A 13,196-nucleotide genomic window follows, 5' to 3' on the forward strand; every position below is an offset into this window, starting at 1 on the left:
CACACCCATTTAAAATGAGTTGATCAGTACACAGTGACCTGGGAAAGGGTCCATGATGAAGTGACAAAAAGCAAGGTACGGACCAATATGCAGAGAGCATGGTTCCATTTTTGTGTAAGTAAATGTATACACATGTATGTAAACAGTTGCTTGCCTACACTTAGGAGAAGTTGAGGAGGCTATGTACCAAATTATCAACAATGGACTCCACTGGAGGGAATGAAGGAGTGGGTGGGAGTGGGTGGGAGAACTTGCACTTTTTCCTTTACAACCTTGTAAGAATGGAACTTATTTATGCTTATAAAAAATGCTTATCATTTTTATACTTCTACGGGTTTTTTTAGTTTTTTTAAATAAAAGGATGTGTGCGCATATGTGTGCAATGTGTTGGCACCCACTCAGGTAGAGCCATGTGTCCACATGGGACATGCCCACGGTGTACCGTTCACACGTAAGTGTGGCTTATGTATGTGCATCCTGCTACTACCAACAGCCCCCACAGACTGAACACGGTCCACGCGCCAAGCACTGAGGAGGCATTTGACACCCATGCATATCTCACTTAAACTTAGCAACAGCCTTGCAGTCTAGGCACTGTTAGTGTCATTGTCCTGATGAGGAAACAGAGGTTCAGAGAGGTCCACGTCCCAGACAGTGCCAGGATGAGACTCACTACTGAGAGTGGGGTCCCTGAGAGAAAGCCTTTGACCCTTACTCGCATGCTACCACCCCTGCCCTGCTCAGCTCTAATGGATGGACAGCTGGGGCACTCAGACCACCTGCTCCTGCCAGGATGGAAGCCCTTGACCAATCAACACACTCCAGGTGTGGGCGACAGGCACTGACTGGTCAGACCCTCTCTCCCGGGCACCTCTGCCATCTCCCAGGCATTCTTGCATAAAGGTCCTCTTATTAAGCTGAATTCATGTTCATAGCTCCTTCCTGAATATGCCCACATGTCCCCAGTAGATTAATTTCATTGTCCCAGGAGGCACTGAGACATCCCCACCTCCACCCCGGAGGCACCAAGGCCTACTCCAAGCTCAGACATGGTCCTATAGGGGGTAGTCACCTATGTCAGGAAGACCCACAATTTCCAAAGTATCTCCTCATAACTATTGTGGTGCCGAACGTTTACCACTAGAATTCCCTTTTTAGTCTAAGCAGAGTCTGGCATATAAAGCAGCATCCCCCAGGTTCCTAAGAGGAGCGAAACACGAAGCCATAGGCTGCCACCAACACTTCAGTATAAATTAGTCCTCTTTCAAAACATAGCTGGCTGAGAGCAGCCTTTGATGGGAAAAAGCTGGATCCGTGGGACTTGAAGCCACTGGGGTCAGCAGGAGGGCAGCACTAGAGAGAAGGAAAAGGGGCTGTTCCAAAAAGAACCAGTGTTTATGGAATTTCCCTTTGTGGCAGGTCCCTTAGATGTGCTTCTCCATTTGGTTCAATACTCCCTGAGGAGGAAGAAACAGGCTCAGAGAGCTTAGGTGACCTGCCTGAGGCCACACAGCTGCTGAGACTAGATACTAGCTCTTCCCAAAGTCCACACTCATTCCACTGGACCAGCTTATCCAGCCCCGTGTGGGGGTGGGAGGCGGAGCAGCTGAAGGAGGAAGGAGGACCAGCAGCCTGCTGCCTGCTGGGCCCTCAGCAAGTGTAGGCTCCAAGACTAGGGGAAGGTGAGGCAGGCAAGGTTCTGGATGAGAGACCACCCCCCCCAATGCCCCACTTTATAGTGTTACCAGGTCACTAAGAGGTTGCAAGAGGTTGCAAGAAAACGCTGCTGTGAACCCCTAAAGGCAGTAAGCAGCTCTTAACGGTTCTTGGTGTAAATCGAGGTCTCCTTCTATACTGCTTGATGAAAGGGGGCTGAGTGCACGGTCACCCTGGGTTGGGTTGCCAGATCAAATACAGGATTCCCTGTTCAGTGTACATTCCAGATAAACGACTAATTTCTTAATATAACTATGTCCCATGCAATACTGGAACCATTCCAACTTAACTGTGTGTCTAGTATGTTTCTTGGTTGAATCTGACCACCTACCCCGGGCCTGGCTAGGCCTGGGCCAGTGAGCGGCTGAGGTCAAGGCAAGCATCACTTTGACCCTGGGTCTTGATAGTTGGACATTCCGACCCCGTGGAGACTTTTGCTTTTGTGTTTCCATTTATTAAATATTTAAATCAAAAATACACTTACATTAATTAATCTCCACTGGAAAGGCATTTTCCAGAATAAATCAAATTAAGGCCATTTAAGTTGTTGATACATTTTCTACACAGTGCAATTATTAAGCTGTTTCCTTTGTTTCTTAATCTTCACTTTCATTTTTCCAGAATTATTGTCACTGGCAATAATTATTTTCTGTTTCAATTTCCCAACAGAGATTTAGCTCAAATATTTTTTTTTTCTTACCAAATATAGCTCCTTTCCATTTTGAGTCTTTTGTGTGTATGTGGAATCATTTCTATGCAACCAAATTTTTGCAGCTCAGTATTTACAGTTACCAATAGAATTCTTCAGTCAGTTTTTCATTTCCGTAACAGTTTTGCATGGTTATTGCATGGTGATCATTTCCACCAATAATATACATAAACTATTACCAGAGTGACAGATTATATTAATTTCTTAGCTAATCCATGAAACAAAGGAGAGCTATTCTTTGCATTGCTCTGAGGCAGTGGATGTTCAACCCTGGTGCACGCTGGCCTCCCCTGGGCAGTTTCCAGAAGTGCTCGTGGCTGCACCCTAGTCCCGTTTCTCCTTTAATCAATGTGCTGCAGAGCCCAGATACGGATCTATTGTAAAGTTCCCAGGGCATTCTAATACACAGCCAGGGTTGGAACACTGTTCAAAAATCTAGAGCTTCACTGTCCAACACAGAGCTACTAAGCACACTAGCTATTTACATTTCAATTACTTAAAATTAAATTAAATTTAAGATTCAGTTCCTCGGTTACACCAACCAGCACAGAACAGCTCCATCATCTCAGAAAGTTCTATTGGGCAGCATTGGTCTAGAGTCGAGAGATCTCACCCCAGGCTGCACAGTAGAAATACCTAACACCTGGGAGTTTGTAATAATGCACAGGCCCTGCCCCCAACCGAAGAAATCAGAACCTCCAAGTGGGGCCTGGCACTGGGGTGTGTAAAAGCTGCCAGTGATGCTATGGTATCTCATCTGGACTAGAAACCTCTGGGCTGAACATCCCAGAAGTCAAAACAGCTGGTCAGGGGTCAAGATCACCTCCCCTCCAGCATCTCTGAGAAGCCCAGAATAAACAGGAAGTTAGTTGTTCAGGGCAGCCTGGGACAGGCCTCCCGGACCTCCTGCTGGGTTTGCATGAGTGTCTCCCATCTGTCGGAGTGGAGTTTCCTTTTATGTACATTTCAAACCTGATTTTATCAACACCAAGTTTATTCACCCTTGCAATTGGCTCTGGTCCCTCACGCTCAGGGTAAGTGGAGTGCTACGCAGTCAGGAAGTAGTGCCTAGCCCGAGGTTTCCCTCCTGAGGTTTCCCAAGATCCCACTCCAGGCCAGCAGACCAGTCTGGTATAAGGGGGTCAGGCAAAACTGCCATCAGCCATCAGGGGAAACACAGAAGTGTCAAATGCCCCAGAAGCCATGGAGACAGAGAGCAGAGTGGAGAGTGGAGTGGGAGAGAGTCCGTGGAGAGAAAGACTAAAAGGAAAGGGCTGCAAGGAAAGAAAAGAAGCAAAGCAAGAGACTTGAAGACACAGGTGCAGAGTGAAAGGCTGTAAAGAATGGTAGAGGCATTGAGGGGAACTAGAAATAGATGGAGGTAGCGGAGGGAAGTTAAGAAGAAGGAGAGGAGGCCAGATAGAGGGAGACTGCAGGAGTTAACAACGTTGGAGGGCTATGATTCGCTTGCTTAGAAGCAGGTCCCGGGAGGACCACTCATGAGCTCACAGGACACACACCCAGGACTCCAAGAAATGAAGCGCATGGCACCACACTGAAACCCTGAGGACACTCAGATGACAATGGGCACTGTCATACCTGTTATTTCCCTGTTGTCTCCTGACCAGACAGTGACAACTCCAGGGCAGTGAGTTGGTGTTCTGTTTGAAATGTTCATTGAGCTGAGTTTGCTGAATTTCTTCTTTTCTCTTTCAAAATGTGAAATGTCACAGGGTTACTCTTGTCACTTCCTGGTATGTTTCTTGTTTTTACAGCTTTAGAATTTTTCATCTCAGATTCGTTTCTCACATTTCACGTGTAGGGTGAAAGTACTGTGAGGGCTCACTATGGGGGCATCACAGAATTACCTTGAAGGTATCCTGCCTGCCTCCCACAGCCGCAGCAGGTTCACCCTCATGCAGGTAGCATTCACGCAAGCTGCACTGAGCACTCCACTTACCCTGAGCGGACCCCATTGGCTCCGACAACGAAGCCAGAATTCTATTATGTCCATACCTGACAGTGTTGTTTGGGCACCCTCTAAAATTCTTCAGATGTTTATGAATGCAAGTTCAAATTTAAATTTGGTTTAATTAATATTTAATTTGTAATTCTTAGAAATGCAAAATTGAGAGAAATGTTTGAGAAATTCAAAAATTAAATTCAAATGGTTATCAGAAAGAAGTTTTTAGTAAATTGGGAAGTTTTGTGAATTAGCGCTTCTGCAAATTGATGTTTGAGGAACTGATTTCTTACACACCGGCCCTGCAGTGAACTTGTCATGTGGGAACTGGTTTTCAGAGACCTGGCTTCCTTCCAGGAGCTGAAGGACACCCACAGGGGCCAATGAGAGGGCCCCAAAGTGAAATGCAGCCTGGCTCCTGGCGTGACATCTGACCCACAGGGCCAGGACACCCCATGTGTGGCACTGGCCTGGTGTCACCCTGAGGGCCAACCTGGCCCTTGAATTCATCAGAAATATGTTCATAGGCCTCTGCTCCTATGTTGCCTTCATGGTCTGAGAAATGTCCCCACAGGGCCTAGGAAATGCTGAGTGTGGTCATGAAAATGAAACCTGTATTTCCTCTGCATGCCTGGCAGTAACCAGACTGTTCTGCCTTTGCCTCCTAAGCTCTCTTCACTCCAGCATCCTCAGGGAACTAAATTCTCCAGAAGGGCCCAGCCCCCTCCTGGGGTTTCCAGGAGCCTCTGAGAGGTGCAGGGGGCTCAGCGATCAAGAGCATGTTGCAGACCTTCCCTCCAATCACGGCTCTTCCATCACTAGCCTTGGAGAAAAGTCCCCAATCTCTCAGAGCCTCAGTTTCCCCATCTGTCATGATGACAATTATAGCAGTAGTATATAACTGATGTAAAAAGATCTTGTATATAATGACTTGGCACAGGGCCAGACATTTGGCTAACCTCTTGATAAATGTCAGCTGTTGTGGTTTTGCTAATATTATCCTCAGCCTGGTATTGGAGGCCCCTCTCAATTTGGCCCCACTGCTCCCTTCTCACTGGGCTCACATGTCATGTGACCTCGTCCCACCTGTAAGGCCTTAGCCCGCCTGCCCTCCATACTCGAACACTGGAATGCCCTCCCTTCCTCACCTCTCTAAAGACTGCCCCACCCTCTGAGTCAGTCTGTGTGGCCTTCCTCCAGGAAGCCTTCCAGGGCCACCCAGCGCTCAGTGTCACTCCCTTCCTGACTTGCAAATCCGCCATTCATGCTTGTTAGAGGCCGCCATGTTTTCTACAAAACCCTCCTCTGTACTGGGATAGCTTATTCTAGTCCCTGCCCCCTATGCAGGTGGGGGCTGCTGAGGTCCAATCTGGACAAGACAGGCCTAAGTTGCCCTGGGTCCCCACATCTTGCAGCCCCGCCTTCAGAGGGCCCAGTGAAAGTGCCCCCACCCTCCCCACGTACACCATGCCCTGCACCCATGACCAGCAAAACCAAAAAGAGATGGCAGCAATTGGAGTTTCCTTCCAAGCTTTTTCAGATTGTACACGCTCCGTGTGTATTGCAGCCTGACGCCCTTGCTGGCCTTCCCCGGGTATCTGAATCCCCCCTCTTCCCTCTCTCCTCTCTCACCCCAGGGTAACATAACCAGACCTGCTGTGTTGGCTGACCCAATTCCCAAACAAAGGCTCCCCTGTAAGGAGATCACCAAACAGCGAGCCTGTCATGCCTGATCCTGGAGTGCAGACCTCAGTAAATGGCTCCAAGAGCATGAACCCACCCTTGCCGGCACCTAACACAGATGTACCCCATCATGCCCAGGAGGGACTGCTGAGCCCCTACACTGACATTCAAGGCTGTGCAGCCTCACAGGCTGAGTCTCTCAGACCACCCCACCCCACAATCAACAGGGCCATCAATCCATGCTCAGACGGTCCTGCCTACCCCCCACTCCCCACCCCACCCCACCAGCACACCAGGCAGGAGCTCAGTGACAAGAGAAAGGACCCACAGCCTGCCAAGAGAGCCTGCCTTTGCCACCACAACTTTGCTCCTGTTGTTCCCGCTGTCTGGAAACTCTCCCCACTCCGTACATGAAATAACAACAGAAAATACTGCCATGGAAAGGTGGATCGTCAGTGGGGACCGTTATGACTCTTCCAACTTCTAAACCACAAATCTCACCTCAAGTCCCACCTCTGGCATGAAGTCTTCCTTGAGAGCTCCCAGCTGATGGCAGCTTCGCTTTGCCTGCCTGCCTCCTGCAGGGTGCCAGTGCCCTCACCAGTCTGGACGGGGCGGGGAGAGAGGGCCGCACCTTCTCAGCTGCCTTCTCCTCCCCACCCCCTGTCTGTGCACCACAGGTTGTCTGTGCAAACACATGCACACCTGATTCTAGCCCATCGTCCCTCCCCTTGTCTGGATAGCTCTCAGATTTACCCACGGCTTAGTTACTGAGGCTGCAGCCAGGCTTCGCCACAGCAGCCACGACTGGGCCAGACTCACAAGAGGCAGGTCTTCAGTCAATACTGAGTTGAAACACCAGCTCTCGGGGGCCCAGATTCTGGAGGACATGTCCACCACGACCCTACCCATATCTGCAAGCCACAGAGACCCCTCACCACCTCACCTGTTCCTCCCCATCGTCTCATGGTCTTTGACCACCACATGGATCTCGGAGCCCTGGTCCAGAGGGATGCCCTTGAGGTCCCACTCAAAGCCCTGGAAGAAAAGGAGAAAAGACAACTTAACCTGCGGCCTCCTAGGAGAAGAGACTATGTCTGGTTCACCCTGGTCCCCCCAGGGCACTGAGCAGGCATCCATGAGTGATGCTGGTAGATGGATGAATGAATGATAGAATGAATGACTACATGAAAGGTAGGGTTCCAGAGCTTCAGATATGACAGTAAGAGCCAAAGGTAGCAGAAGAGAGAAGGAGGCCAGACTCCCATGGTCCCTTCCACAATTCAATTCCACCAATCACCAAGAAGCCAGGGCAGGAGCACAGCTGGGGAAAATGTCAGGCGACCCCACAAGGGCCTAACGGACCAAGATCAATGTGCTCGTCCAGAAGCCAGGCCCCTCCCTGATGGGCAGCATAAGTTAGTGCCACATTAAGGAGACCCATCCAGGAGCCCCAGAACCCTCCTCAGAGCAAAGGCTCCCCTGTGCATCCCAACCCCACCGACACAAGGCCTCCAGGGCTTCCTAAGGACTACCAGGGAGCCATACTCAGGGGGCTGGTTGAGGGGGCAGAGGCCAACAGGAGCCAGAAGAAAACCTATGATAGTTTATCAAGGAGGGCTGCGGGGAGGAGGTGGGCCTTGGGTGAGGAGAACATCCTGTGTGAGGGAAACAAGGCAGGCAAGAGAGTCCCTAAACACCCTCTACCTGGCTGACCAGAGCTGGAGGGAACAGAAACAAAAGACATCTTACTCCTCTCCATGCCACACCACAGAGGAGGTGCCTCTATGTACCTGGCAGGCCAGACCACCACTGGTCCTCTCAGGTTCCGAGCGCCAGGAGGATTTCATTGGCACACTGGGCCACCAGCCCTCCCCTGCTTGACAATACCACTGCAAAAGCCCCCTTCCTGCACAAGCCCCCTGACTGGTCCCTACAGAGATGGTGGCAGCAGAGAGAGAGGAAAGGAGAAACAGTGAGAAAACTCGCCTACCTCATTCCACACGGGGTTCACGTTGTTCTTGATGACTTTGGTTCTCTTCTTCACCCCTAAGACAGACAAAAAGAGACAGTGAGAGACTATCCTACCCCTGCACCTCCCACTAAGGTAGAGTCGGTTTCTCAGACTCACACTGCAGCTCACCCGCCAAAAGACACCTCACAAAACCAATGGATCCCCTGAGAACCTCACTTGTCTGCACAAATGCCCAACACCAATCATTCAACTTCTCTCTTTCAACCCTGGGATGGAGAAACAGCCGTCCCATCTGAAGGATGTTTTTAAAGGAAAATACCCAGGCTGACTCTTCTTGAGTTTATTACTGACTTTCTAAATAAAATTTTTTAATTATAAATTTTCTGACTCTAAGAATAAATGATCTTCATAGAAAATATTCCACTTTTTTTTTTAAAGACATCTACTTCCACATGTTATATAATTCTGTTTATATGAAATGTCCAGAATAGGCAAATCCACAGAATAGCAGTTTCCAGGGACTGGAGGGAGATGGGAATGGGGAATAAATGCTTAACAGAGGTTTATTTGGGGGGTGAAACATTCTGGAATTAGATAGTGAAAATGATTGCACAACATCGTGAATATACTAAAAACCATTTAAATTGTACACTTTTAAATAAGTAAATGGTCTGTGAGCTTCAGAAGGCAGACACTATGCCTCACCATGTTGGTGAACCTAGTATATAATGAGGTGCCCAGTAATTGAGCGCTAAATAAATGAGTGCTTTTCTTTCCCAAGTTGGTTGCAAGGTCACTGTTCTCAGAGAACGCCGGAAGCCTGCATTCGCAGTATGGCTGTGTGTCAATGGGTAAGGGGGGGTGAAGGGAGGCATAGTGGGGGGAGGGGTGTTCTGGGAGGGGCTCCAGTTATCTTCTCAAAGTTGGTCCAGGTCTGCCCTTGGCTGAAGCACTCTGAATCCCCTTGTGGAATCTGTTAGTGTGACTCCAGCAGGTGGTAGACACATGGCTTTGGAGTCACTCAACTGACAGCCACTACTGTGTGACCTCAGGTAGGGCTTATTATAACCTCTCTAGGCCTAAGCTTCCTCAGCAGTAAATCGGTAATAGTAAGAGTGTCTACTTTATGGGAATCTGAAGGGATATGACATGCTATCTAAGTGTCTACTTCCTCTCTCCTATCAACTTCCGATGCAGGAGAAACGGGAAAATTCCATTTGCAGCCTCTCTTGAGATGCCCACTCGGAAGCATTTTCTGAGGCTCCCAAGTATTAATTGAGCAGCGTCCGTGTGCCAAGCCCTGTGCAAAGTGTCTTTTAAACGTTTCCCACTTCCTGCCCTCCCTAACGGTGAGGAGAACAAAGACCCTCAATGGGACTTCACTAAGTCCTGGTTAGAAGAGCCAACCCTGGGACCCTCCGCATGACATTAAGGAAGGAGTCATTAAGGGGTGCTACAGTCCCAAAGAGGAGCCAAAAAAAGAAATGAGACATTAACCCAGCACACTCACGTGACTTATAGACGCCAAGGAAAGGGAAGGCATGCTGCTAATTAGGAAACAGTTAAGAAAATCGTTCCTTCCTCATCATGGATTTATGCCTGTCCTGTCCTTGGTGATTAACTTTGGCCTTGAGAGATGTGGGTTTACGTGTGTAATTTAACAAACTCGATAGTTAAAGATACAGGAATGCTCACAGCTCATGTTGGGGTTGGGGGAAAGGAATACACCCTCTCCCTAAATTGTCCTGCAGAATTGGGCCGGAAGACATCCATGAGAATGGTGCTGAAGCTAGGGCGTGTTCCTCCAGACTGAAAATCTAAGTGAAGAGGAATGAACCTGCCATGAGAGGACTCTTCTGTCCCCCATGGAAATTCTTCACTTGTTTCCCCAGGCCTACCCACCCAACTCTATCCCAGACCAGTCTCCCATTGTTGTAGCATGGTGTTTTTCAAACTACTCATTGGGACCCATTAGGAGCCATCACATCAACTGAGTGAGTTTACCAATGTCTTTTTAATGACAGAACAGACTGGAGAAGAAAACATCAAAGTACATCTTTCATCAGAAAAGTACTATTACTTGAAACTTTTGATTATATTTTCACATATATATTTCTGTGTATGCTCTGTGCCTTTGATTAAATGACAAGTCTTGTTGCATATAATAGTCCAAAACATTTGAAAATATTGCCTTAAAGGAAGATTGTCAGAGGAGAACTGGAGAACAAAAAAAAATCGCCATCTTGGCCCTTGAGTACCAAGAGCAAGGTGTGTAGCAGGAATGAAGCACACCGTCCTGGTCCCCCAACTCTAATAAAGACCATGGACTGAAGAAGGGGAAGTGAGGAGGGCCTCAGAGACAGGAACAGAGTGAAGGTAAGAAGACAGCCCATCTTGCCCCAGCCAGTGCTGGGGGCCACCTGACTGAGCCGCATCCACTGGAAGGAGCCCCCACACATCTCCTGACACCTGAACATCAGACGTGGCCATGGCCTCGCATAAGGAGCCACATCACTACCTTTCTGCTAACCACCTGATGAGGTCTACCTATCAGCGGCCTGGGTGCTGTGCTCCCCAGCGGTCTGGGCCCCAGGCCCATCTTGTGGGGACAGATACCTCTCAGTGGCTCAGGATGCTTGTTAGCCCCCCAGGGCCTGGACACCCACAGGGGTTACAGTGTGGAAGGGAGACCCTGGCCTTTGGTAGAGCCAGCTGCCAATCTCCAATAATCAAAATAGGACAGACACCCTCCCCCAACTCAATTATAAGGACATAGTACATTTGGGAAGCAGACAAAATGCTCGTTTTTGTAACACTGATGACAATGGGATCTTTGGAGCTGGTGGGATCATAGAGAAGACAAATTCTAAAATAGGGGGGTTCACTGAGGGGACACATAACAGTGTGTAACTTGGGAGGGTTTCATGCCTGTCAAAGGACGGTTTAAGGAAAGGCTGTGAAATACTGGTCCATTTCCCATTGCATCTCTAAGGCACTAAGCCTCAAAGGTCCATCAACAGATAAATGGATAAACAGAAGTGGGCTATCCATACAATGAAATATTATTCAGCCTTAAAAAGGAAGGCAATTCTGACACATGCTACCACTTGGATGAACATTGAAAACACCATGCTAAATGAAATAAGCCAGACACAAAAGGACAAATATTATATGATTCCACTTATATGAGGTACCCAGAGTAGTCAGATTCATAAGTAGAGACAGACAGTAGATTAGAGGTTACCTGGGGCTGGGGGGAGGGAGGATGGGGAGTTATTATTTAATGGGTATGGAGTTTCAGTTTGGGATAATAAAAAAGTCCTGGAGATGGATAGTGGTGATGATTGTACAGCAATGTGAATGTGTTTAATGCCATTGAATTGTACACTTTAAAATGAGGCGGCCGGATGGCGCAGTTGGTTAGAGCACGAGCTCTGAACAACAGGGTTGCCAGTTCACATCCGAGGGATGGTGGGCTGCACCCCCTGCAACTAAGATTGAAAATGGCAACTGGACTTGGAGCTGAGCTGCGCCTCCACAATTAGATTGAAGGACAATGACTTGGAGCTGATGGGCCCGGGAGAAACACACTGTTTCCCAGTATTCCCCAATTTTAAAAAAGAATGGTTAAAATGGTAAATTATGTTATGTATATTTTACCACAATAAAAATAATTTTTAAGGCATGAAGAAGTGAAACAGCTCAACACTAAGAGTGAGTTGCTGTCGCTAATATGTGAGGGACATTGACTTCCATGGAGAAGAATGATGGTAATAAAGATGTACAGCTATTTTTTGATACCTATTATGTGCCTGGTTTTATGCTGGGGGCAGGATTAATTAAAGGGGCTGCGGAGGCCACAGCCACGCTGCCCTCATATCTAAGTTGAGAAAGAAGCAGTCCTTGCTTTTGGGAGCTGAACATATAGGAGAATGACCTGATATCTCCACTGGTGGCCCCATGAACAAGCCCCATGCACATTCACATCCGTGCCCGGTACCCCTCCACATTGATCTGAGCCAGCCCCATGGCTCGAGGGAGGACCAGCAGTTTCTGCTTTCCTGCAGTCCAGCCAGTCTGCTGGAGGGATTGTGCCAGAGGCCGCATGGAGGGGGAAAGTCCTGAGGCTACATGGAGAGAAAGAGAGGTTCAGGAGTCCCGCACCCCATTGGGATGGTGTGGGAGTAAACACAAGGACAGTCACAGGCTATCATAAAAGTCCAGCAAGACCTCAGGGAGATATTTGTACAATCGTGTTCATAACAGCTTTATTCACAGTAGCTAAAACGTGTAAGCAACCTAAATGTCTATCGACAGATAAACAGATAAGCAAAATGGGGGTGTACATACAGTGGAATGTTATTCAGCTTTAAAAAGGAAGGAAATTCTGACACATGTTACAAGATGGATGACCTTGAGGACATTATGCTAAGTGAAATAAGCCCATTACCAGGAGCTTGGGGAGGAGGGAAGACAGAGATATTATTTAATGGGTATAGAGTTTCAGTTGAGGAAGATGCAAGAGTTCTGGAAATGGATGGTGGTGATGGTCGCACAATAATATGAATGTGCTTAATACCACTTATACACTTAAAAGTGGTTAAAATTGTAACTTTTATGTTATGTATATCTTAACACTTAAAAAAAAAGAAAAAGTCCAGGTGGGAGATGTGAGGACACAGGCTGTGAGGCTAGGGTCTCTTCCAGTGTCTGGGTAGGGGAGGGCATAGTGGGAATAGTAAAGGATGTCTGGAGTTCTGACAGGGGTACATGGGTGGCTGGAGGTGCCATTTACCTAGAAAGGAAGCAGGGAGGAGAGGAGATAGAGTGTCTGGACTTCCACAGAGAGACAGACTATTTCTGCCCAAGGTGACAGGACTTACTGTCAGAAGCCTTACAGAGCCTTCAGATTCCACAGGTAGCCTTGACACCTTCTCATTTATTCCTCAAATATCTATTGAGGACTTGCTCTGTACTGGCACTCTCTTGACACCTCATCAGAATAGCCATCAGGAGGAGATCTAAGGTGGCAGAGTAGATAAACAACCGTGCCTGCTTCCTTCCATGAACACATTAAAATTACAATTAAATTACTAAACAATCAATTTAGAGAACCATCTGAAGTCTGGCTGAACAGAAGTTTTATAACT

The 13,196-nt window shown here is 47.9% G+C and overlaps 1 protein-coding gene across 23 annotated transcripts in view; it reads right to left on the bottom strand.

The window, feature by feature from the left end:
* DYSF (dysferlin) overlaps positions 1 to 13,196 on the bottom strand; it is a 200,559-nt gene that overhangs the window by 170,532 nt on the left and 16,831 nt on the right. For all 23 annotated transcript variants that reach the window (XM_019718953.3, XM_074332153.2, XM_074332151.2 and 20 more), the window contains exons 2-3: positions 8,065 to 8,120; positions 7,018 to 7,109 (exon numbers count right to left, since the gene is read on the bottom strand). In XM_019718953.3, coding sequence (XP_019574512.3) covers positions 7,018 to 7,109; positions 8,065 to 8,120 — 148 coding nt within the window. The remainder of the gene's footprint in view (positions 1 to 7,017; positions 7,110 to 8,064; positions 8,121 to 13,196) is intronic.

The sequence above is a fragment of the Rhinolophus sinicus genome, chromosome 2, assembly GCF_057876585.1.
Source record: "Rhinolophus sinicus isolate RSI-liver-muscle chromosome 2, RSI-T2T, whole genome shotgun sequence".
NCBI classification, from domain to species: domain Eukaryota; kingdom Metazoa; phylum Chordata; class Mammalia; order Chiroptera; family Rhinolophidae; genus Rhinolophus; species Rhinolophus sinicus.